Source organism: Cottoperca gobio, chromosome 5, assembly GCF_900634415.1.
Source record: "Cottoperca gobio chromosome 5, fCotGob3.1, whole genome shotgun sequence".
Lineage (NCBI taxonomy): Eukaryota > Metazoa > Chordata > Actinopteri > Perciformes > Bovichtidae > Cottoperca > Cottoperca gobio.
Genome location: NC_041359.1, coordinates 23,794,755 through 23,820,112, shown reverse-complemented (window position 1 = coordinate 23,820,112; position 25,358 = coordinate 23,794,755). Strand labels below are relative to the sequence as shown.

Here is a 25,358-nt window from a genome sequence, read left to right as displayed (position 1 = left end):
GGGCTCTCCGGGGTGGAAGCTGCTACGGCCAGTGAACAGAGAGCCGACCCTGCAGTGCAACATGCCATTCCCCTCAGTGTCCACCTCGCTGCCTGTGTCTCCATAACACACACCTGGGACATACATTATAATTAGTCAGTGTCTCATTTGAGCAACGATCTGATCCGACTCACAAAAGCAGAAGCAATAACCTAAAAGGGCAAAAGCGAATCCAAGCGGCATTTGTTTTTATAGGCATTTATTTAAAGAAGCACGTTGGGTTTTTTCCATGTCAGAGGGGATGCTTACGAGAAGCGATGGTGCATCGTTATGCTTTTTAATTTCTGGTGGTCGCACAATGAGCGTGTAATCTTTGCGACGTTAACAGAACAACGTTTGTGATCACAGCGCTGACATAAACCAACCCAAGTGCATAATGACGATAGCAGAGATTACATGTGCAGCTCATGGATGATTACTAGAAGAACTTTGAGTGTTTATGTTATGCAAGAAAGCCCAGATTATGACATAATTACCAAAGCTTCGTTTACATGAAATACCTAGAATGCGGCGGCCTCGTTGGATTTGAATATGTGTTTATAGAGCACAATGTTACGAAGCAGAAGTTGTTTACAAGAACACAAAGTTCTTCATAGATCTAGACGAATACTTTCCCCTACATGGTCCGAGGTGAAGCCACCATAGTCTCAGTAAATCCTGTGGGACACACTGTCTAGATATCACTAAATGATTGTTCCTGAACACGAGAAAAACTAAAAACATCATCCAAAAGACTAAGTTGTTTGTACTCACCGTCTGTGCCCTTATGAACGTATCCATTGGAGAGAGGAGGCATGAGCTGCTGGTGGCTGCCGGCCTCGGAGTTACTGTAGCCTTCCTGCGGCTCTGACAAAGTACCCTGAGAGGACAGGTAGCTCGGGATGTCTGCTGGCAAATTCATCTCATCTGGAAGAGACGGAGACACATTTTGTTACACGGTATCGAGTCCTGTGAATCAGCAAAGATCCGTCCCCACGTCATGAAGCTTCTAATAAGGAATGTGTCCAAACTGCTGACCTGTGTTGCTGATACTGTAGTCCTCGCTTTTCCTGCGCATGTGGTAGATGACGATGACCCAGACCAGCGATGTTCCAACCACACAACACACCACCACGATCACCACAATGCCCACGGTGGTCCAGCCGTCCCCCATGCCGGTATCACAGTTTGGTGAGACGCTCAGGTAGATGTGGCCGCGCTCCGTTCCCAGAGTATTAGACATGATGCAAGTGTATTTCCCACCATCAGCGGGACCAGCATCAACTATGATAAGGAGCTGGTTGGCTGCAGCAAAGAAGTGTCGCTCGGTGAGTACCAGAGGCCCGTCATCTTTGGTCCAGTTGAGACGAGGGGCTGGGCTGCCTCCAGCGATACACTGGAGCACGGCAGTTTCACCACGGGCCACTGTTCTGTCTTTCAGCGGCCGCATGAAGAATGGAGTTTCTGGAGGAGAAGAGGATTCATTGACTGTTGATTTAATAAGAATTATCCCAGTGGCATTTGTGCCAAACTGCTCAGATGGAAGTCTACGAGGTCGAGTTTGTTATGAGAAAAGGTGCCAACGTTTAAGACTTGATCACAAAGTGGTGTCGTTACACACCAGCACAACGCTTTAATCAAGTCTCAGAAGCACCGCTAAGAGCTGTTATCAGAGATGATCCATCAAGCCAGATTTAAGTATTCTCCGCGGACATGGTACAATAAGGATTTCATTTACATCGTCATTAGTTCAAATTGCCGAAGAGGATACACAAAAACAAGGGTGTGTGATGAGTGACAAACATAAAATGAGCAGAGTGACTCAGCAGAAATGACCCAGTAGTAACACGTCAGTAATATGCTCCGTTGATCGTGTGGGTGACTCACCCAGGACGGTGAGAGTAGCGTTTGCAGACAGACTGCCAGCTGCATTTTGAGCCGTACAGCTGTACACGCCCATGTCTTCAGTCTTCACGTGAGCAATAAAGAAGATGTCATCATCTGGCATCACATGCATCCTGCGCTCCCGGGCAGCAGGGAAGTCAGTTCCTCCGTCCTTCTGCCAAGCAATCTGGGGTGATGGATGGCCTTCGGCAGCACACTCCAGCCTGGCCATAGTCCCAGTCCGGATGGTCAGATCCATGGGAGTCTTAAGGAAGGATGGCAGCTCTGAAAGACAACAGGGCAGGATAATCAAGCTGGGACTGATATAAAATGATATGACCCGTAGCAGAACTTAGTGTATAGTATATTGGCAAGAACAGCATCTTATAGCTTAAAGAAAGTAAAAGACACGCGAGCCCCACTGACGATCATCGATCACATTCTTTGACACAGGGCGAACATCCTCACCGTTGACGGTAAGCCTGGCCCTGTTGGAGTAGTTGGCGCCGAAGTGATTGGAGACCACACACTGGTAGCGCCCTTCATCAGTGAAGTTGGCATTGAGGAGGTGGAGCACGGTGGTGTAAATCAACTCCCCCTCCTGGTAACGGGCGTAGTTTTGCACTTCTGCGTCATAAAGCACCTCCCCATCCTTCCGCCAAGCTGTGGTCATTGGCGAATCGCTGCTGCTGGAGGCAATGCAGCTCAGAGTCACGTTGTTCCCCCGCAGTGCCACATAAGTCTCTGGGTGAGTTGTGATCCGAGGCTTGGGGAAATCATCTGTGGAGGAGTCAGGATGGAAAGAGTGAACCTCAGCATCTTTCTAAGTTAGAAAATCAATATATATTTTTTACAGCAGACCTCTAAATTGAAACGTAAGATATTAGTTTGTGTTCAACATAAAGTATGCCAATACAGGAAAGGCACCATGGCAGTCAATGCATCTTTCCTGGCTTACACCAACTAATACGTTCTACTGTGAAGGAAAAGAATTGGACTGACCGCAAACAAACTCTTCCGGGCCGATGGACAGGACATTGTGAGCGAGTAGGCTGGCAGGATGAGCACAGACAGCAGAGACAGAATGCTGGAAGTGGCTGTCAGTCAGCCAAGGCCCAAGCCACTGCATGTGGCAGTCGCACAGCAGGCTGCTTGTGTTCAGGACACTGAGGACACAAAAGGTAATGAAGGTCACATGAGTTGAGGCACTGTGAAGCAAGTTGGAATCTTCTGTAGACAGAAAGTGGCGAGATGAACAAATTGATATAAATCTGGGGAGTTCCCGGATGATTTCAGAAAAGGATTTATGATTTACTCGAGAAGCCCAACTTGAATTTGCTTGCTTGAAATGAAGGTTCAATATATGCAAGTGATATAAAGAGGGTTATTATCTCCGACAGCATATCGAGGGCGGCTTGAGCGACATTGAGCGTGAGAGAGTAGCTGTATGTTTGTAAGAGTTCTGGTGGCCGCGCAGCGATATGTGACGAATCCTTGCAAAGAAAAATAAATGTTTTGTTCCTCTGAACCTCCAAGGGAAGTGTTATTGAACCGAACAGTTAGTTTATAAAATGCCACACAGTTCAGATACGCAACAAACAACAAAACACACAAACACAATGCAATGATACAGAGCCATATAAAACCATTGTGAATTATCAAGTACATTATAGGAAAGAAATGGGTAATTTAATGATCTTAAAAGCATGAACACCGTCCAAATCAGACACCAGGGTTCTCATTTTCAAACCCTAACCTAACCCTGCCAACAACGCCTCCAGAACCATGTTTTAATCCTAAAATAAATCTTAATTACAAGGGTGTAACCATTATGTTCCTGTATGCAAGTGATCAGGCAAAGCCACTTTATCCACTCGCAAATAGTGCTTCATTCTATTAAAAGCAGCAGACTAATTAATAACAGGATATGACGGCTGTCATGATCGGTTCTCTGAGTTTGACAGCTGCGGGAGCATTTTGTCTGCCACTGCTCGAGAGACACTCGTGAGACGGGGCTGATCAAAACCTCAAACAGGCAAGAGACTTATCATTTCCACACGTCTTTCCTCACAGGCAGGAGACAGCTGCCCTCATAAAGCGGATGATGATGCTGCAATTCGAAAGCTGTCAAAAGTCTCCGCTTGTCCAACCTGAGACAATAACGACACTTTCACAAAAGGCCCAAAAGTAAAGTCGCACTAATCTATTCATTACTGAAGCAACTAGATCAACCATTCCTCTTCCTCATACCTCTATATATAGGATGGAAATTTAAAATGGTAATCATGTCCTTTAGCTGCAGTACTACTTAATCATTTTATAATTCCTTTTTAATGAAAGCAATATTGTTATATCAGTCCCAAACAAAAGTAATAACAGGATATGACGGCTTTCCAATTGTGCTTATGAGAGCTGCGAGATTCATTTAGAGTTCACTCACAACACTTTGAGCTTCATATGGGACAACGCCTCGGGGTGTATCGACATGATGCCATTCTTGCTCAGGTCCCTGCGGAGTGGACAGAAATATGGATTAGACGCACCTTTGATGTGATTTCATCAAAATGGCATCTCATTTCACACGCATAAGACAACAACAACAACAACAGACGGTGGGAAAAAAAGCCTTCTGCTGTATTTAAATCACTCAACAACAACAACAACAAGGGTGTCTGTGTGTGTGTGTGTGTGTGTGTGTGTGTGTCTTTACTCACAGGTGCTCCAGCTCCTCCAGGCCCTCAAACGCTTTCTTTGTGATCGATTTGATTTTGTTCCGCTGTATGATTCTGTAAAAATCAAAAATATTTTATATGATGTTCAGTAAAAAAATAAAAAAACCAGTCGATACAAAATGTGTCAATGCGTGTACAAGCCGAGCGTCCTCACAGTGTGTTCAGCTTCTTCATTCCAACAAACATCCCAATGGAGTCTTCAATGGCCCAGGAGATTTCATTATTGCGGATATCCCTGTAAAACAAAGCGTCATAGTTTAGATATTAAACACACTTACACAAACTGAAGGTGAGATGACTCCAACTGCTAACTTCTTCCTTTTTAAACCACACAGGACACGATGTCTCCACGGTGGTCGTCAGTGGCAGTGACTCAGTTAGGAGACTAACAATCGGAGACATCATACTCCCGTAGTGTGTTACAGTTCGCTGCCCCCGCTGTTCTGATGAGGGGAGATTAATTGGCTCTGTTCAGCGCTGGGACAGTTCATGGGTCCACTGGAAACACAGAAGAGACCTTGTGTTTACAGGATGGGTCATGGGCTCTTTTGTTTCTCGCTCCTCATGCCCGGCCACCTCTGAAAGAACTTCAGCACTCTCCAATTACCCTCTCCCATAAAAGCTCCCGGGATGGTTAAGATCCCAAATGTGACCCCCCCCCCCCCCCCTCCTTCCTCGTTGCAGCTCAGCGGCTTAAGCATTAAGTCACAACTTCCTCTCTTATCAACACTTCTTAAATTGTCAGGTGCATGTGCGATTAAGAAGGAATACTTGCTCAATCAGAACTGTAATCTAAGATTCTGTGGAAAGGGGGAGAAGCCGCAGACCTTTAGCACTCTCAGACGCAGCAGTGTGTATTGTGGTACTTTTATGTGGCGCATACATGTAGGAGGACATTACTGTAACAGATCAGTCAGAGAGAATATCACACTTTCTGACAGGACTGCCGTGTCATTCCTTTATGTACTCAGTAGACACTGAAGCATATAATATGTTGATATTATTTATCCCTGATGAAACAAACTGAAATCCCAGACTAGGGCCTCTGGCAAGTTTATGCTCTCCCTTCCACAATATTTCAACAACCTTCTCTACAGTACAATGTTCACATGGAGTCAGCACTAACAGAATATTCCCTCTCAAAGATTCACTTTAGACATTAGTGGTTTCACATATGTTTGCACATTGGATGCACACAGTGACTGGCAGGACAGATGACACCAAACTAAGAGAGCAGGATTCTATGGAAATGACACATTGGGGTGGTTTGATGTAAGACTAAAACAGATGACTAATGACAAGCAGGATCACAAGGCAACAAAGACTAGAATAGAGGGTGCAGACTTAAAATACTGGCAATTTCTACTGTGATTTCTCCAAACTACTACTAAGAGACTTGGGAAATGTATTGGAAGACAGGACTAGAACTACACATGAAGAGTGAAGCAAACACAGACCTCCTGTAGTCAGCAGCCTTCGTGAGAATGCACAGAGCCGAGAACATGTCAGGAGGGTTAGATTTCACATACTGCACTTATTTACACTTGTTAGATCAAACATGTAACGCATATATCAGATGCATTTCTTTGAGGCGCAGCACTTACAGGGTGCGCAGACTTGCCAGGCTGCCGAACACTCCCTCTCCCAGATGGCTGATGGAGTTTTCCCCGAGGTTCAGGCTATCCAGGAGACCTAATCCTACGAAAGCCGTCTCCTCAAGTCTCGTCAGGTGATTGAAGGACAAGTCTCTGCGCAAAACAACCGGAAATGTGAGAAAGATTAGTCTGAACGTTGACCTTATTTAACATGTATGATAATGTAACTCCAACACTCCAAAATTAGGCAGTTTCACAAAACCGTTATAAGCAATTATGCAGCACGTCCACCGGAGGCAAGGCGGCAGTGAATCAGCTTTCAGACACCAGTAGATAACAGTGAGTCCTCTGAGCACACACAGAGTGAGTTTCAGAGCCCGGGGCTGATGAAAGAAAGTGGGGACTCTTCGCTGTTTGGAGATTTTTTATTTTTTTTTTAAGCTATGAAGCAAACACACTCACAGTTCCTCCAGCTTTTGGCAAAACTCCCAGGCGTCTGGTCGGATGATGCCGAGAGCATTTTGGCTGACCCGCAGGACACGCAGCATGCGCAGTCCATACAGCCAGCCTTTGTTGACCTCCGTCAGGTTGTTGTGCTCCAGCTCCCTGAGGAACGGATAAACAAAAATGGCATCAGCGCAAATAAACTGTAAATTACATCAATTGTTTTTTTTGCATTGACAAATCTGCAAGAGCGATCATGAGTGATGTATACGACGGCGTCTGTATATTTAGCTTATTCTGCTTTGTGGCGGGGATTTGACATTGACTTGACATAAAGTCAATCTGTGCGGATCTGTGGCTACAGCGTGCGGATCTGTGGCTACAGCGTGCGGATCTGTGGCTACAGCGTGCGGATCTGTGGCTACAGCGTGCGGATCTTTGGCTACAGCGTGCGGATCTTTGGCTACAGCGTGCGGATCTTTGGCTACAGCGTGCGGATCTTTGGCTACAGCGTGCGGATCTTTGGCTACAACGTGCAGATCTTTGTGCGGATCTTTGGTTACAGCGTGCGGATCTTTGGCTACAGCGTGCGGATCTTTGGCTACAGCGTGCAGATCTTTCGCTACAGCGTGCAGATCTTTCGCTACAGCGTGCGGATCTTTCGCTACAGTGTGCGGATCTTTCGTCTGAGTTTAACAACATGACGTCTACAGCAAATCATGACAGATGCAGAAAAATACAGAATAAAAGTTGTGCGTTTCATCTACTGTTGTCTTTTCCCCACCTACATTTACAGACCTCTGTATTAGTCTTTTAAAATGGTTCCACAGATGTAGACGAACACACTGTGAAAGAAGAGTCTGCGACCCCACACTTACAGTTCTTCAATGCTGTTAAGTCCAAAAAAGGCTCCATCCATGAGCTTGGTGACACCGTTCCTCTGCATCTTCAGTGACAGCAGTGAGTCCATCCCTTTGAATGTCAGACTGTCCACTATCTTGATCTTGTTACGCTTCATTTCACTACAATGAGAGTAAGGACCAGTAAGGACATTTATAACCAAATCAAACTAGAGCCACTGGAATACTTAACTTAACTACTTAAGTAAAAAAAAGAGTTGTTACAACAAATCCTTGTCTGCCAACTAGCAACTGTTAAATTATTTAAATGTTGCACCAGAACACGTCATGCGATACTTACAGGAACTGAAGCTGTGGAAGTTTGAAGACTTTGGACGGCAGCATAGCTAATCTGTTCCTGTTCAGCTTCAGCACCAGCAGGGAGCTGGAGATGTTTTCAAAGCAGCCGGGCTCGAGGACGCTGATCTTGTTATTACTCAAATTCCTTTGAGATAAAAGTGCAGAAACATTAGAGCAGACTGTGTATCACTGCTTTGCTTTGCTCTGTAGAGCCATAAATGTCACTATCTTACAGCTTTATTGTTTTTTACTGGATGGAGAAACAAAGGTTAAATGAAGAGGATTACGTACAGATATTTCAGCTGCATGGAGGGAAAGGATCCAAATGTGAGCTCAGTAATGGAGTTGGATGTCAGGTCCAATGTCTCCAAGGAAACGTATGGCTGCAGCTGATGCATCAACAGCTCTGAGATCCGATTGTGGACTCTGAATCATATAAAAACAATAGGACAGGTATTAAGTTTTCAAAGTCGTAATGACACGGATTACTACGACATTATGTATACTAAAAACATACCAACGTGAGGAAAGACTTAGATCTGTTGCTAATATATAATGGTAGCTTACCAATGTTTTGGTTTCAGTATGTTTGTCTACACGACACAATAAAGGCATCAAAAGCTTGAAAATGTCCAATTCTCAACTTTACAGAAAATCTGATGTTTGTGTTTATATTTGTGCAAAATTTGCTTAATTGCATTTCTTTCTTTAGGAGAGAGAAAGAAATAAAAGGAGGCATGCCTTTACATAAAACAAAATGAGAGTATTTCTCTGAGTAGTGAAAGGAGAGCCTGAAGAGGATTTTATACTTACAAGGACAGCGAGGTGATATTTGATGAAACATCTCCAAGAAAGGGAAGAACAGTCAGCTCATTGTGGTTCATGGTGCTGCAAAATAATTCAACATAACATTAGTATCAATTTAAAAAAAGACTCCGCTAAATGGGATAATTAAATCAAGATTAAAATCCTTCAGCTTTCAGTTGCCAGCTAAAACACTCCCAATTCAACAGCCCAGATATAAATGCTACCATTATGAAGGTCATCATGTTCATTTTTGTTTGAACAGTTTAAAAAAAAAAAGAAGTGATGATTAGATTTATGAAATTAAGGAGACTGTAATTGTGGTGCTTTTGGAGAGATTTTGCACTAGAAGTAGTGGAAATAATGCAAAATTAACACCTAAAAGTAAAATGATTGGATAAATGAGTTGTATGTGATGTGTTTTTTTATGTCCCACTGACGTGTTCGTTATTAAAATAAAGAACATTTAACTAAGTCCTAAAACAAAACAAATGATAGAGAAACTTATCAGAGTAAAATCTTGTCAATTGAAGGTCAAGTGGCTAAATTACGTGTTAAATGTTTGTTGTTTTGTTGTGTTATGGTGCACTCAGTAACTTCTACACATTTGCGTCTAACTCCTTGTGTACTTACACTTGGGTTATCCCATCTGGTGGGTCTACGGGAGCCGTCGACAGCCTTTTCCTGTTGCAGTCCAGAATATTGACCTCCTCTTGTCCCTTTAAACACGAGCAAGGAGCGGGACAAGACTCAAGAGCCCAGGCACTCAAACTCAGCAGCATGAAGACAAGGGCCGAAGGAATGGGCCAACCCTCCGCCATTTTAAATGTCTTCCTACTGAGGGCTACGTAGCTACGTGGCTAACTCGCTAAACTGGCACGTTAACTGTTACAAAACCACCATCCAATCGTTCCTGCAGTTTGTTATCATTAAAACAAACACATACTCCAGGTTTTAAAGTGCCTTGATCCCAGGCGGAACTGTAAAACACATGTTGTTGTTTTTTTCAAATTGCGTGAGGCATCCCAGCAGAGATTTCTCCCCCCATCTTCTCAGTGCCTGGAATTCATCCCGGAGAAGCTAATGCTAGCTCAACGCCGAGCTGAGTTGGTCCCACAAATACGCAACTTTTCAACAGATGACATCGGTTTAACTCCACGATTGGTTGGAGTTTGATTATATTGAACCATGTGAAATGATATCTTTGCTTACGCCGGGTTGTTTACAACGAATTAAAAGTAACGGTCTTCATCTTTCTGTCCCGCAAGAACAACAAAGCGCCTTAGGTTGATGACATAGAATATCTTAGATCCCGCCCCTTTCCAGCATGTTTACAGTGATTCTATTGGTCCGTACTTAAGCCTGTCAAACATTTGCAACAATTTGATTGGATTTTTGTCCAATGTGTTTTTTGTGATAACTTTAAGTTTTTCAGAACTACCCTAGTATGAATTAGTATTTCACATCATTGTGGTTACTGGTGGGCATCTCCGCTTTATGCATTTTGAAAAATGTACATATCAAAAGAATACTGCCCCTTTGAAATCAATAAACAAAGCTTACATGTGCCTAGAGGTTATGTTATTATCAGAAGTATTAATATTTAAAGTAACAGTGGTAATAATGTACACTTTATTCATGCCTTTCAAAAGAAAGTGCTTTACTTTGGGGGGGGGGAATATTAAAACATTTCATCAAAACAATTCAATACAATCAGACAAATAAAGTAATAAGTAATACATCTCTAAGGGGAACCTGTCACAGTTTCCGTTCCTTTAAGGCTTGCTTGCCTAGTAGAGTGCCACTCACCTCACTCACTTGTTAGCCACGCCTCCTCTGCAGCTCACCTGACTCTCCCCCTGCCTCGCCTGGCCTGACCTGCCTGCTTTGCCTGTTTCCTGTCCACCATCGACTTGTTGTGACAGAACCTTAAAGTATAAAAACCTATATTATATGTTTAATGTGTGAAAAGGAATAAATACATTTAGTCAAACTCTAATTGTCTCTATGGGATGAGTTGGGATGTTCTAACAAACCAGTCAACTAACAATGCAGTCACTGTAATAGTTAATTTAATTTCAAACCCCCTTCTCGCAAGCACACACATGCACGTGCTCACGCACACACACACACACACACACACACACACACACACACACACACACACACACACACACACACTCTCTATGTTTAATAAACTACAGTATGTCTCTTTCATGTACACATACAACTTGGATCGAAAATAACTGTTTCACTTGTTCTCAGGAGTGCCCCTCCCAGCTCCAAGTTCTTCTCTGTGAAGTGCACCGCCAATGTTCAGCACAGCATCGCCCCAACACCTCAGGAGACAAGCCACCTCTCTCCCATCCCTCTCAACGGAAACTCAGTACTACTGATTCGCATGAGCCATGCCAGTGAAACTGAAAATGATGGCAAGGTAAAGTAGGTCTGCGTGAAACAGATGTCACAAAGCATCAAGTCAACTTCCAACAAGTTAGTGGTTTATTATTGAGTATCCAGGAAAACGATTCAAGTCGTGGGCAATTTCCCTGAAACAATGTGCCAATAATGTTTCCCTGAAACCAGATCACTAAAACAAAAAGCTGTGACCTTTAAACTGTCTGTCATCGGAGGAGTTTTCATGATTCAGAGCTTCAGCCTGAAATATTTGTAACTCCCTTCCCTTTCTTCTGAACATATTCATTTATGCTTTTTTTTTTTCAGATTTCACAATTTTCAAAAGTCATTGTATACAACTATATGACGTGTGCCTTTTGTCTTATAAGCTGTCTGTTCGGTACTACGGAGAGAATAAAGAGGTCTTGGGAAAAGCAATCCTTCACCTGACAGCTGTATAACTAGTCAAGAGCATCCATAAGACACATGAACTTATAATTTGTTATAAGTCACATCTGTAGAGGCTAAACCAGCGCTTTAAGCCACCGGGGTTCTGCTTTGTTGCTCTAGTTGACGCACTTGTTGTCGTGCCTGCTGAATATAGATTCCGATTCCAAACTCTTTAGATTGAACACTCAGTCTGTTTATATCGTGTTGACTTAGCTTTCCCATCAGCAAACAAAACCTGACATTCAGACACACAATAACTTAACCTAAGGAGTAAACGCTACCTCAGCCAACTAGTGTATGTGTGTGTGTGTGTGTGTGTATGTGTGGTCAAAAACAGTTTACCTTCCGGCGGAACACCACCATCAACAAACATTGGTTCCTACTTATAGCAGGAGCGCTAATTGGCTCCTACAACATCTATAATGATTTATCACTGTTAATATAGTGCATCAGAAAGCATTATGTGTATGAATGCCCTCATAATGCACTATATAACTACCCCTAGTTTGGGAAACAAGACTATGACTATAAAATAATTATAACTAAGAATTAATTAAACAGAATTCATATATATCAGTGGAAGAAACGAGTATGTTTACTCTAATAGCCTACTTTATGTAAATGTCCTTCTGTACTATCTTAATAATGATGATAATAACAATAATACATTAGACTTGTATAGCGCTTTTCTAGTTTTGTTTTTATTTTTATCAAATGCACAACAATTACAGAGAAGCAGTCGTTAAATGAACATTTTGGATCTCAGGCTCCCTCCAACAATTACTCATTAAATATGTATAAAAAACAAAAAGTTTTGCTTATAAGATTTCTCATGAAGGACTTTCTCTTGTAATGGGACATGTTTACATTGCTAAATAGTCAGTAAATAGATGTAAAAGATATGAGGCGACGAGTCAACAGAGAGAGGCGCACGAGATACGGAACACAAAGAGAGATAGCTGATTGGTAGTTGACCGACCAATCAGCGAACGCAGAGGCTCAGAGCGTTGGTACCTGCAGCCTATGTTATCGTTTGTTGCTCTGAGCCCAGACAGTGTGCAACACCGGCTTGTGTACTCGCTTCCTGATAACGGAACAATCGTAGGCTTTTATTGTAAGTACCAGTGTGAGTGCCTCGCACACTGCGGCAGGACTGCAGCCATGATTCACCCTCGGACTCTCAGAGTAGATTATGACCAAACTACAAGCGTGTTATGTGTGGTCGGCTCGGGACTCAAAGTGAACCCCAACAGGTAGGCTATTGTTCCACCTTTTGTCCTTGTGCACACACACACACACACACACACACAGACATACACACAAATATAGAAAGCAGATTGTTTGCTGATTTTAGGGAGTTATATGTATTCTATTATGAAAATATTTGTATTAATTTTTTTTTAAATAGTCACGTTCTGGTCTGAAATATTGCATTGTATTGTAGTACCATGGTTACCACAGCTGTTATGTTTGCGACTTTCATTGTGTAGGTTATTTCTCATTCATTATTGTTTTATTTTAATGATGTGAAGTTGTCAACGATAGTTAGCATCCAGAGCTAATATTCAATATATATATTTATATTTAATCTTTTGATTTACCTTTAAAAGAATAAAAAAAGATGCACATTTTGATGAAACATACTCCCAGTTGTAATTTTATTAGGTACACCTATCTAAATCTAATACAGTCCAATACAACAGTCCTGAAATATATCCTACCTAACCTTCATGAAGTTCATTATACATTTATAGTACAGTTAGAGCTCCGTTTTTGTTAAAACAGTTATAAGAACATTATAACCTTTATGTTAGACTACATTAGATATGTATACTTAATGAACTGGCTACTGAGTGTATAGGGATACCATTGTTGGCCCACATCAATACAGCTGTGGGGAGGATGTCATTTGTATTCAGATTCTGGTGATGGCGGACCTCAACCTTTTGTTTTGTACAGTGGAAGACTGTTAACAGCCCTCTATTGTTACCGTCCAACAGGACAGACTTTGTTCTACCGAAGAAATGTAGTCAATATGTTCAGCCAAATGCCAGCCTCCACGCCGCAACAGAGCGAGGCTTGAAACTAAGGCAGAGTGGGAGACCCGGCGCATGTGTCGGGGGCTCTGAGGGTTTTGTTTTTGGAATATCCTAAATTAAAAGTCTGATATCATTTGAAACTGAGAAGGCATATATTTTTAGAGGCCTTGTCGTGTAGCGGGGCCCTGTTTTTATATCTCAAAGAATAGCAATACTTAGTTTTTAAAGAGGGGCTGGGAGCTGTGATCATTCCTCTACATACTAGCTGTGAAGAGATCCTGTCCTAACATGAAAGGAATGTTAGTAAAGAGGTACACAGGTAAACGAGTTTCAGACGTTCTAAGTTAGTGTATATCTTCCAAAGTCTTTTTAGTACAACATTATGGACGGTGTTTTCTTGCTGAGCTGCGTTGAAGTTATGGAGGGAATTGTGCACTGAAAATAATGGCAGTTATTCTGGAAGGTCTTCACACACTCAGACTGCTGATGCCTTGAGGGTGGACGTTGTCCCCCATCACAGATTGAGAAATCTTTCAACGTACGTGCAGGTGATAATTAACCATAGACTGTATGTTTATGGCTTGGATCTTATCCCTTAAGTTCAGTTTGACAATGTGACTGTACGGTGACTATTTCTAAACACATATGTGGTAATGATATTACTGCTAAACATCTGACACTTGAGATCGGGTCGTAGAATAGTCGGACTATCAAATGTCTAGGTCCTTGGTACTGCACGTACACCTGTTACGAAATTTGAGCTTGTGGCTTGCGTGCATGCGTAATGCTCTTCCCCTGTAACACACACACACACACACACACACACACACACACACACACACACACACACACACACACACACACACTCTATGTTTAATAAACTACAGTATGTCTGTTTCATGTACACATACAACTTGGATCGAAAATAAGCTGTTTCACTTGTTCTCAGGAGTGCCCCTCCCAGCTCCAAGTTCTTCTCTGTGAAGTGCACCGCCAATGTTCAGCACAGCATCGCCCCAACACCTCAGGAGACAAGCCACCTCTCTCCCATCCCTCTCAACGGAAACTCAGTACTACTGATTCGCATGAGCCATGCCAGTGAAACTGAAAATGATGGCAAGGTAAAGTAGGTCTGCGTGAAACAGATGTCACAAAGCATCAAGTCAACTTCCAAGAAGTTAGTGGTTTATTATTGAGTATCCAGGAAAACGATTCAAGTCGTGGGCAATTTCCCTGAAACAATGTGCCAATAATGTTTCCCTGAAACCAGATCACTAAAACAAAAAGCTGTGACCTTTAAACTGTCTGCAGTCATCGGAGGAGTTTTCATGATTCAGAGCTTCAGCCTGAAATATTTGTAACTCCCCTCCCTTTCTTCTGAACATATTCATTTATGCTTTTTTTTTTTTCAGATTTCACAATTTTCAAAAGTCATTGTATACAACTATATGACGTGTGCCTTTTGTCTTATAAGCTGTCTGTTCGGTACTACGGAGAGAATAAAGAGGTCTTGGGAAAAGCAATCCTTCACCTGACAGCTGTTGGTAAGTGAAACAACATGCAAAGAAAAACATCCAATTATTAATTTAACCCATTAACTCTAAACCGTTCTTTTTCCCAGCATCATATCAGCAGAGCATTAGTTGTGTGTCTTTAAATGCACATCAAAATGCACACATGACTCGTATATTACCTGGAACAGTCTTTATTTAGATGTCAGGTTGATTTACATTACATACGCAGAAATGTTGGTAATAAATGTATGTGAACAGTCTCACAGTACAACAAAGGCTGTACTGTGATATGAACCACTATGTGGAATATTTGGGCCATGCTAATGCATAAACAAACTGTCTGCAGAGATCTCTCTGGATGTGGACGCTGACAGAGACGGTGTTGTGGAGAAAAACAACGCTAATAAGGTGAGCTTGAATGTGTCAGATAACTGTACGAAGACTCCTAATGAGGGAGATAGTTTCTTTTTCTGATAAACAATAAAACATGTCAAGTATAACAAATGAAATCTATTTATGGATTAAACTCAGCGCTGCGTATTAATTATTTAAAAGTGTTTCTATCAACTGTGTACATCTTAAATTTTCCATCAAACTTCTGGTTTGTTGGAAACTTTTCAGGGATCCTGGAAATGGGGTTCGAATGGGCATGGAGCCATCCTATTGGTCAACTGTGACTCCGAGCGGACCTACTGGAAGAAACCGGACAGCGAGCAGGACCACGTCTCCAAAGTGTCAGGTGAGCTACGGCTTCCCGTTCACTTCCCTTTTTTCATAACTGTTCCCGGCATTCAAAGGCAGACTCATATTTGCTTTTGCAAAGTCAGCAGATTAAAGTATTGATAGTGTAAATCACTTGGCTAATACTACAAACAAAACCTCAAGCACATTTATTTAAGTATCTGCTACATGGGCTTATAAAATCTACGGTATGCAGGATTGAGCGACACATTTGCACGACATCAACATGATCTTTTGTGGACGTACAGATCTGAAGGACATGTCTGTCATGGTGCTGCGAACAAGAGGCCCTACCAAGCTCCCAGAGGGCTACAAGCTCACCATGCACATCTCTCAGGGGGACGCAGAGAGTGTCAGAGTCTTCATGGCCGCGTCCTCTGAAGTGAAGAAGAATACACTGGGTGAGTAAAGATTTTAAAAAATGCACTGCGCTGTTTTCATTTATGACTTTATGCTCAAGAACCTCTTTTGAAAAACATATTTTATACCAGCCGGTAGGGGCCGAGTTTGAGCGACATCTGCTTCAGTAACAAAAGGCATTTCCTGCAATCGGCCAGGCTTAAAAACAAACCGTACCTCGTGACTGCTTGCAGACCACATTTCGGCCATCTCGTGACATCCATAGAAAAGTTGGGTCTCATTTTGAACTGGAGCATCTTGCAGATTAATTCTATACCCGGTGTGTTATGATCCACTAAAGTGAGGAAGGATATGAGATTAATAAACCCCCGTTTTTGTTGTCTTCGTCGCCATCTTTCTGTTTAACCGTTTAAAAAGGTCAATAGAGAGGTTGACAAAAGAAAGTCAATAATGGGTGGCAAAGGGAGTACATCAGTTGAAAGGCCACAGGTGCCAACTGTTGATCTCACGCTTTCAAAATATGGCTCTGATAGTTTAAAACATTTACAAGAATGGTGTGATGAATGTGGTTTTCTATTTCACACTCATTTACATCAACTCTGTGATTATTGTACTGTAAATGCTCTTATTCTGTCAACCTTTGTAGCTTTGGGCTACAACTCTTGTATGAAAGGTGCTATACAAATAAAGCTTATTATTATCTCGACTGTATGGCAGCCTGGAGGGATAATTGAGTGAGGTTTATCTCTTTTTTGTTTGAGAGAGGAGCGGGAGACACACCTGGCAGAGATCGGCTCTCTACTTCTTCCAGATTTGTCTTTTTTCCAAATGAATGGCTTAAGTGATTAAGCCTTGTTAATTTTGTTCTTGCGTCAACAGAGAAGCTCTTGTATAACTACTTTGTGAAGGACTACCCACTGGTGCTGAACAGTGAGGTGCTGTCCCAGGAAGTGCCTTACGTCGGAGGCGTGGCAGAGATGAAATTTTATGTGGAGGGCCTCAGGTTTCCCGACAAAGACTTCGACGGGCTCATCAGCATCCACCTCAGTCTGTTAGAGCCCATCTGCAGCGTAAGATCTGCGACATGACATCCATAATGCAACACGTAGTTTTCTAATTGTTATTATTAATCATCTTTTGTTTTTCTATATAACTGTTTATGACAACAATCTGGACTCAAGGTCCGCCAAATAGCTTTTTTCAGCGCTTTCAACCACACCTCACAGTCTTCCTCTGTTGCTCTGGGTTAAGGTCAAGAATGAACTTTCACATAACTTTAACATAACTTGGCACATTTTGTGAATTTGTCTACTAAAGACAGACAAAAGGTTGGATCCATTTAAGTTTACATTTCTGCTGTAGTAGATTTGATTCCCAGTCAAATTACTTATCAGCATCCTCTCTCGTGTTTTTGACAGGGTCTCCCTGAGACGCCTATTTTCACAGACACAGCCGTGTTCAGAGTGGCACCGTGGATCATGACACCCAACACCCTCCAGCCTGTCGAGGTGTTTGTCTGCAGGTAAGAGCAGATGATGGAGACAATAGCTGTGTCAACAGTATGTTACAGTGTTACAACTTCCCCTTCATTTTAACTCAAGAACCTCTTGATTCAGGCTTTTTCTTTGTGGTTTTACATATAATAATAATAATAATAATAATAATAATAATAATAATAATAATAATAATAATAATAATAATAATAATAATAATAATAATAATAATAATAATAATAATAAGCTTTATTTGTATGGCACCTTTCATACAAGAATTGCAGCCCAAAGTGCTTCACAGCAAAAACATAGTACAAGATTAGACAGAGCATTTACAGTACAATAATCACAGTGTTGATGTAAATGAGTCTGCAGTAGCATTAAAAATATTATAAAATAGCAGAATTAATATAGTATAAAATAGCAGAATTAAAATATCAGAATTAAAATAGTATAAAATAGCAGAATTAAAATATCAGAATTAAAATAGTATAAAATAGCAGAAATAAAATAGTATAAAATAGCAGAAATAAAATATCAGAATTAAAATAGTATAAAATAGCAGAATTAAAATATTATAAAATAGCAGAATTAAAATATCAGAATTAAAATAGTATAAAATAGCAGAATTAAAATATTATAAAATAGCAGAATTAAAATAATATAAAATAGCAGAATTAAAATAGTATAAATAGCAGAATTAAAATATTATAAAATAGCAGAATTTAAATAATATAAAATAGCAGAATTAAAATAGTATAAATAGCAGAATTAAAATATTATAAAATAGCAGAATTAAAATAGTATAAATAGCAGAATTAAAATATTATAAAATAGCAGAATTAAAATAATATAAAATAGCAGAATTAAAATAGTATAAATAGCAGAATTAAAATATTATAAAATAGCAGAATTAAAATAGTATAAAATAGCAGAATGAAAATAGTATAAAATAGCAGAATTAAAATAGTATAAAATAACATTGGAAATCATGCCTAGTTTCCGTATCTGTGCCGTACTTAACGACCCTCCTGCCGGGAAACCACATATATCATTCTTAATATTTTTGTTTTATCCGACTTATGTTGGTTATTGGTAGAATTTGAAGATGCAAAAAATGAATTAGTATTAGTATTAGATGAATTAGTATTTTGAAATGACAATACAATTGCAAACGATTGCTTAATGAAAACTTCTTCTTTTACGGTGACCTTGTCAGCACGTCTGACAACTACCACTTCCTTAAAGGAATGAGGAACCTTGTCGCAAAGAGCGGGTACAAGCTTAAGATTTGCCATGAGTATGTGAACAGAGGAGATCGCTGGATGCAGGTAAGAAAACTGAATGTGTCACATAAAATAATGTTTCAAAAAAGCATCAACTGACAAAAAGTACCAGAAATAGTCGAATTGGAAACGCTGCAATAACACTGGCAACGTCAGAGGATTTCATGTCGTCCATATCATGAGAAAGAAAATGAATTTAAAACCCCAAAGTTACATGAAACATCAGTAAAGTTGTTAATACAAACCTGATTAGAACTAAACATGTAGGGACAGCAGAACTATAACTTCTCATGTATTCTTCAGGACGAGCTGGAGTTTGGCTACATCGACTCCCCTCATCACCGGTTTCCTGTAGTCCTGGATTCCCCTCGTGATGGAAAGCTCATGGATTTTCCATATCATGAGCTACTGGTGAGACTAACATTTCTCTTGAAATCAAGTGTTTGAAAATACAAACTGCTTTCAGAAATGCAGAAGCTCTGATAGTGCCGTGGCAAAGTATTTCCATACGTCTTGAAACATGTCTGCAGGTGAGCTTTAACCGCCTTCATGTCCTCAGGGCCCCGACTTCGGCTATGTGACGAGGATTGCCCAGAAAAAAGATGTGAGCAGTCTGGACTCGTTCGGTAATCTGGAGGTTAGTCCTCCCGTCAGTGTGAACGGAAAGAACTACCCCCTGGGCAGAATCATCATTGGAGTGGCTTTCCCTACGTGAGTTTGTCGAGCGCCTGACTTTGTAGCGTAGCGCAGGAAATGTGGCCGAAGATGTGTTAACATCACCTGCATCTCTCTCTTTCTTTTAAGGGCCACTAAAGGACGGAACATGACCAAAGTAGTTCAAGACTTCTTGTGGGCTCAGAAGGTTCAGGAGCCCATCGCCTTATTCTCTGACTGGCTCCTCGTCGGACACGTAGATGAATTCATGACTTTTGTTCCTGCACCTGACAGAAAGGTAAATGTTCCCTTTTAAACAGAGACACTCGTTATTTTATCCCAAATGTTTTCTTTGACAAACATCGTAAGATATCATACGAACAGTTGTATGAGGAAGTGTTAGAACACAGGGAGCTGCTAGCTGTTGCCGGTTGAGTCCCCCCTGTATTCATTGTCAGCGATTTTGACTATAAAAATGATTGGAATCTTACAGAAAATGCGTTTATAGCACAGACCAGTGGACAAATATACATTTATATTTAATTGTTGTTTGTTTTACTTGTCTGCCTCCCCGTGCCTGCGTGCCTGTGTGGGATTGTATAAGCTCTCGGGACAATGAGACAGCCAGTGTTATCTTTGTCTCTTGTGTTTCTGTGCACAGGGCTTCAGGCTGCTGCTGGCCAGCCCAGACGCAGGCTACAAACTATTCAGAGGCTTACAGAGCGATGGACACGGGCAAGCCAAACTGTTTGAGGGTAAGGCCCCGCCTTAAACAAAACGATTGTGTGGAAAATTGTACAATCTCATGTCATTCTGAGCACTCTGTAAATCTCTTCCAAATAGGTCTGAAAGATGAACAGCCAATAACGGTGGATGAGATACTTAAGGATGAAAAGCTCCAAGGGGAGAATAACTACGTGCAGGTGAGTGGGATTGTAAGGTTGGACTCATATCCAGAAAAGAAGACTAAAGACGAGTTCAATGTGTTAAAATACAAACAGACAGTGTGGCTTCCTGCTGGGGGTGGGGGGGGGGGGGGGGGGGGGGGATGTGTTGTAATCCGAAGTATTTGGCCAAAAAGTATGTGGACAGCCAGACTTCACACTCGTATCTTGTTTATATCTCGTTCCAAAACTGCGTGCGTCAACATGCCGCTAGAACAGCCTCCACTCTATGCGAAGGCTTTCCACGGGATTTTGGAACCCGGCTGAAGGGATTTGCTCCCATTCAGCCACATGAGCATTAGTGAGAGTGTGCACTGATGTCGGGCGATAAGGCCTGGCCTGTCAGTTTCAGTTCATCCCAAGGTGTTAGATGTAGGTAAGGTCAGGGTGCTGTGACATTAGGATTTCCCTTCATTGGAACTAAGTGACTAAGTCTAAACCATGAAACATGACATGAACAGCCCCAGACCATTAGTCCTCCCCGACAGTTGGCAGCATGCAGTCAGCATTGTTCTCCAGGCATCGAGCCAAACGATGATTGATGCGATTCATCCATCAGGAAGCCAGGTAGGGAAGTCGGATTCATTACAGTCCAATGTCCAGTCCAGACGTTCGGCATTGCTGATCTTAGTCTTGCATGCGGCTGCTTGGCCACTTGTATTAAAGCTCCTGATCAACACTTCAAACACTGATTCATCCTCCAGAGACAGTTTGTCTTCTTTCACTACCAAGTTCCAAACTGTCACTCAGAGCGGCCACGCCCCTTATAATGCCTGAATATAATTTAAAACAGGTCATTTATATTTTACAGTTTTCATGTTAGCGTTTTTAGGGATTTTCTTTATTAGATCTTGGTCAGGGTGTTCTTTCAGCTGTTGTGCTTTTGTTTTTGTGCTCCGCGATCATATCTTCTTTTCGACATTCTTTCAAATAATCCTTGCACACGTGGGGCCCCTAGGCTGAAGCAGAGGCCAGCCTGTGCATTAATCCACCTGTGCTAACAAGAGACAGACTAAGGGTGCACAATGTACTGAGCAAAAGTGTGTTGTACAATATGTGCATTGGATAATGTCTCTTTCCCCCCCCCCCCTGCTCTCTCCCCCCCCCCCCCCTGCCTGCTCTCTCCCAGAGCTGCATCGACTGGAACAGGGATGTGCTGAAGCGCGAGCTGGGCCTGGACGACGAGGACATCATCGACCTGCCAATCCTCTTCAAGTTAGAGGCGGCTCTTGAGCAGGAGACCGAGTACAGAGCCGTGGCTTACTACCCTGACATGGTGTGATCAGACATATTGCTAAGCTGCATCATTACAGTACAATGGCTGTTTCCACTTTAAGAGGCATTAAAGCCTTCAAAGTCAATCTAGGAGCTGATAGCACATGTCACATCTGTTTCCAGGTGAACATGATCGTCTTGGGGAAAAACCTCGGCATCCCGAAGCCCTTTGGCCCCAAGGTGAATGGACGCTGTGTCCTGGAGGCGGAGATGTGCTCCCTGATGGAGGGCCTGGGCCTCAACTGCACGTTCATCGACGACTTCGCCTCCTACCACAAACTGCTGGGAGAGGTGCACTGCGGCTCCAACGTCCGCAGGGAACCGTTTGACTTCAAGTGGTGGAACCTGGAGATGTGAAGGAAAACTGAACTGTGTGTGGAGAGAAGTTCAGGAGGCAGCAGGAGGGGGGTTTCAAAAACACTGAAGTGATTAAGAAAATAATTGCCTTAACTTTCTGTGTCAAAGCCTTACATTGTGTCCAAAATTATGCTTAATTGTCCTCATCGTTTTGCAATACGTGCCCATACATAACACCGTAACCATCATCATGTAGGAAGAATTACTCAAGGGTATGATGTATTATTATTATTATGCATCTTCCTCTTTATTAAACATTTGTTGGCTTTATTTACAAAAAGAATGTAAAGCAATATTTACAAACATGACTTTTGAACAAGGGCTTAAGCAGACTGTCGTCAAGAACAGAAACAGAAATACAATCATTTGAACGGAGCACATCGAAGGTTCACTCCCAATCGTGTTGTGTGGCAAGCACAGTTAGATGAATGGTACCACATGATGATGTGCTATGATATTACAGAGTCACAAGAGGGCGCACTTCATCTTCTCAAGCATTTCCAAAGTCCAAAGGAAAAATCTTATATTTAAATAAATCAATTTCAAAGGCTGTAATTACACATGTGTAATAATTATTAACAAAAATGTATCTTTATAATTCTTCAATGCCATTTCTCTGTAGAGTCGAAAGCAACATGTTGATTTGTAGCTATTAACGGCTTGATGGATGCAGTATAGGCTGTTTTGCATTTGGTCTAGTGTCTTTTGTACTTTGTCAAACTGTAAATGCTGTCTTTAATTCCCCATAGACAATAAATCTCTTGTCCCGCTTCAGTCATATCACTGACAAACTCCACGTATCAGTTCTTTCCATCATAACAAAAGAAAAGAAAAGAAAAGCTTCTCCGCTCAGGAAAGGTGAGCCGTCTCAGATGCTCACAGTATCACCATTCATTGGGATAGATATGTACAAATAAATACACGTCTGCCTCGTTTTACATTCAAGCCAGCTGGCGGCAACACTGTGCCTTTTAAACATGACCCTCCTTCAACGCAGCCCGAGAGAGCGAGCGACACAATCATTAGAAAGGCAACTTCAAGAGGAGTCACAGTGTAATTCAGATTCAGCAACAAATCTCCAAAAGAGTTCAGCGTTCCGAAATATCTCCGAAAATGTAGCGCTTAGGTCACGTACATATATTACACTTTACAAATAAAAGTAGGAAACTGTGGCATTTGGCTCTCTATCAGCAATGTGCCCTGCGTCTGGAGATGTTGGCTGGTTTTCAATAAAACACAAAATCACAGGGACAACACCTCTATGTCAAGCATGGCACCAGTGTACACAGGAGAGGTTTATGGCAAGCAGATTTACACCATGCACAGTACCGACGTATACACGCACCCGTACACGGACATCAAATCAACAAGTGGTGTGGGACTACAGTCTAAACAGCCAGTGAGGATGCATGGTGCTGGTTGGGGCACTACAGTAATTACGCTTTTTACTCTAATTATATACCATCTCTCCAGTTAAAATTCTTTTTTTTCTTCTACAGACTTACTGTATTATAATTAAATTTAGAATTGAAAAATTGCAGTTGCATTTTCTATGCTATACATTACCCATAATCCACCTTGGGAGGAAGGCAACAGATCCTATTACAGCCACCAACAACAGCATCATAGAAGTGAAAACATGACAGATTTACCGAAGCCGTCGTAAAACACGACAAATATCCACTGCAGAATACTCAGAAGAAGACTAGATCAATAAAACACACACACACGCACACACACACACACACACACGCATACACACAAAAGTTGAACCCATGTACAATATCACAGTGGGATGTGAGGTTGACATTTAAAAAAACATTTTTCTCTCAAGTGCAACTCTCCTCTCTAGACTGTTTAACAAGCTAAACAAACACCCGTTTTCTTTTATCCCCGTCGACTTCTTTCACCGCTTTTTCCGTCACGAGATTAAACCCCTGTTCAAATCCTGATCTTTTATAGAGTACACACGACAACAAGAATCAGTTTTCAGAGCTTACTGGCCTGAAGAATGAGCATTCAGCCAGGCTTAGTCTGCCAGCTGACGGATGACAGTCGGTAGTGATGCTGCATGGTTGTGGAGTTCTCTTTTCCCATGCTTTGAGCTAACAAGGAGGGTTCCACATAGACCTGGGATGAGGACAATATAGGCAAGTACATGTCCATGGAGCTGGGTGTCTGTCATGACAGACAGCAGATCCATGCCAAACATACAAAAGAAGTCTCTTGATCTGGCTTTTAAAGCTGCTCCTCTTCTGCGTCAGTGGTGGAGTTCACATGCCCTTGGCTCCTTTTTTTTTTTGGCAAGAGATGCCTCATATGGGGATGCTGAGACAAAGAAGAAGAAATAGGACAGGCATGAAAGGAGAATCAGGTGAACGAGGTGTTCAAATGAAAAACATCTTCATAGTCGTACAGTCGTTACGTAGCATTAAGACAACTTTATGTCTAACCTGAAAATGGACGTCGATGCAGTGATGGAGTGTGGCTAACAGTTCTGCACACAGACATGGAGAGAAGAAGAAGACGCACACAGTTAATACACACAAATATTTACAGTCCAAAGGAAAATCATATCTTTTCATGAAGCAATTATATGTGTAATTATTACCACAGTTTTTCATTTCTCTGTAGAGTCAAAAGCAACATTTTGTAGCTTTTAACAGCTTGATGGAAACCTTTTGTACTTTCACAAACTGTAAATGCTTTCTTTGATTCCCCATAGACAATACATATCATACATGTTCTTTCCATCATAACAAACTGAAAACAGGGAAACACTTCTCTGCTCAGGAAAGGTGAGCCGTCTCAGACTCAAGCTTTCTGCGGTCAGGAATCAACTCAGTATCAAATACACAAATACAACAGAAAACATTAGAGTAGCGCTGCAACTAACAATCATTGCGTTATTGATTAATCGGTTTGCTTTTAGCAAAGTTAGCGGCGGTGGCTCTCTGGACGGTAATGTCGACCCGGCAGTCAGTCCACCACTTTGGTCCAGACTGAAATATCTTAACTATTGAATGGATTATGATGTTTTCTACCAGAAATTCATGGTTCCCAGATAAGTTATTGTCGAGTTATGTTCCATCATCAAGTCAAAACGTCAATTTGTTCAATATTCTGGTTTATGATCAAATATCTGCAGAACTAATGACATTCAGCCTCAGAT

The 25,358-nt window shown here is 41.7% G+C and overlaps 3 protein-coding genes across 6 annotated transcripts in view; 1 reads left to right on the top strand and 2 right to left on the bottom strand.

Moving 5' to 3' along the window:
* Positions 1-9,497, bottom strand: part of lrig2 (leucine-rich repeats and immunoglobulin-like domains 2) — an 11,502-nt gene extending 2,005 nt beyond the window's left edge. The window contains exons 1-16 of the mRNA XM_029432637.1: positions 9,310-9,497; positions 8,686-8,760; positions 8,164-8,298; positions 7,874-8,017; positions 7,552-7,695; positions 6,692-6,835; positions 6,239-6,382; positions 4,789-4,869; positions 4,617-4,688; positions 4,343-4,411; positions 2,905-3,068; positions 2,371-2,682; positions 1,906-2,187; positions 1,057-1,482; positions 793-945; positions 1-113 (exon numbers count right to left, since the gene is read on the bottom strand). The exon at positions 1-113 is cut by the window's left edge and continues 28 nt beyond it. Of these exons, the coding sequence (XP_029288497.1) occupies positions 1-113; positions 793-945; positions 1,057-1,482; positions 1,906-2,187; positions 2,371-2,682; positions 2,905-3,068; positions 4,343-4,411; positions 4,617-4,688; positions 4,789-4,869; positions 6,239-6,382; positions 6,692-6,835; positions 7,552-7,695; positions 7,874-8,017; positions 8,164-8,298; positions 8,686-8,760; positions 9,310-9,497 (2,646 nt within the window). The remainder of the gene's footprint in view (positions 114-792; positions 946-1,056; positions 1,483-1,905; positions 2,188-2,370; positions 2,683-2,904; positions 3,069-4,342; positions 4,412-4,616; positions 4,689-4,788; positions 4,870-6,238; positions 6,383-6,691; positions 6,836-7,551; positions 7,696-7,873; positions 8,018-8,163; positions 8,299-8,685; positions 8,761-9,309) is intronic.
* A 3,078-nt stretch (positions 9,498-12,575) lies between these two features.
* On the top strand, positions 12,576-22,969 carry padi2 (peptidyl arginine deiminase, type II). Its single transcript, XM_029431180.1, has 16 exons — positions 12,576-12,776; positions 14,512-14,683; positions 15,037-15,106; positions 15,423-15,484; positions 15,698-15,815; positions 16,066-16,218; positions 17,057-17,247; positions 17,596-17,699; positions 18,890-19,001; positions 19,260-19,367; positions 19,516-19,667; positions 19,761-19,908; positions 20,272-20,365; positions 20,454-20,533; positions 21,684-21,830; positions 21,953-22,969. Exons 1-16 carry the CDS (start codon positions 12,685-12,687, stop codon positions 22,184-22,186), a joined length of 2,037 nt encoding a protein of 678 aa, XP_029287040.1. The 5' UTR covers positions 12,576-12,684; the 3' UTR covers positions 22,187-22,969.
* Positions 22,970-24,442: 1,473 nt separating this feature from the next.
* The window catches only part of rap1gapb (RAP1 GTPase activating protein b), an 82,303-nt gene continuing 81,387 nt past the window's right edge, over positions 24,443-25,358 (bottom strand). For all 4 annotated transcript variants that reach the window (XM_029431175.1, XM_029431176.1, XM_029431179.1 and 1 more), the window contains 2 exons: positions 24,640-24,683; positions 24,443-24,514 (listed from right to left, as the gene is read on the bottom strand). In XM_029431175.1, the coding sequence (XP_029287035.1) occupies positions 24,675-24,683 (9 nt within the window). In that variant the 3' untranslated portion in view covers positions 24,443-24,514; positions 24,640-24,674. The remainder of the gene's footprint in view (positions 24,515-24,639; positions 24,684-25,358) is intronic.

Coding starts and splice junctions, on each gene's coding strand:
- padi2 (XM_029431180.1), top strand. CDS start 12,685: ATGATTCACCCTCGGACTCTCAGAGTAGATTATGACCAAACTACAAGC. Junction 15,485..15,697: donor AGAAAAACAACGCTAATAAG/GTGAGCTTGAAT, acceptor GAAACTTTTCAG/GGATCCTGGAAATGGGGTTC. Junction 20,366..20,453: donor GCAAGCCAAACTGTTTGAGG/GTAAGGCCCCGC, acceptor TCTTCCAAATAG/GTCTGAAAGATGAACAGCCA.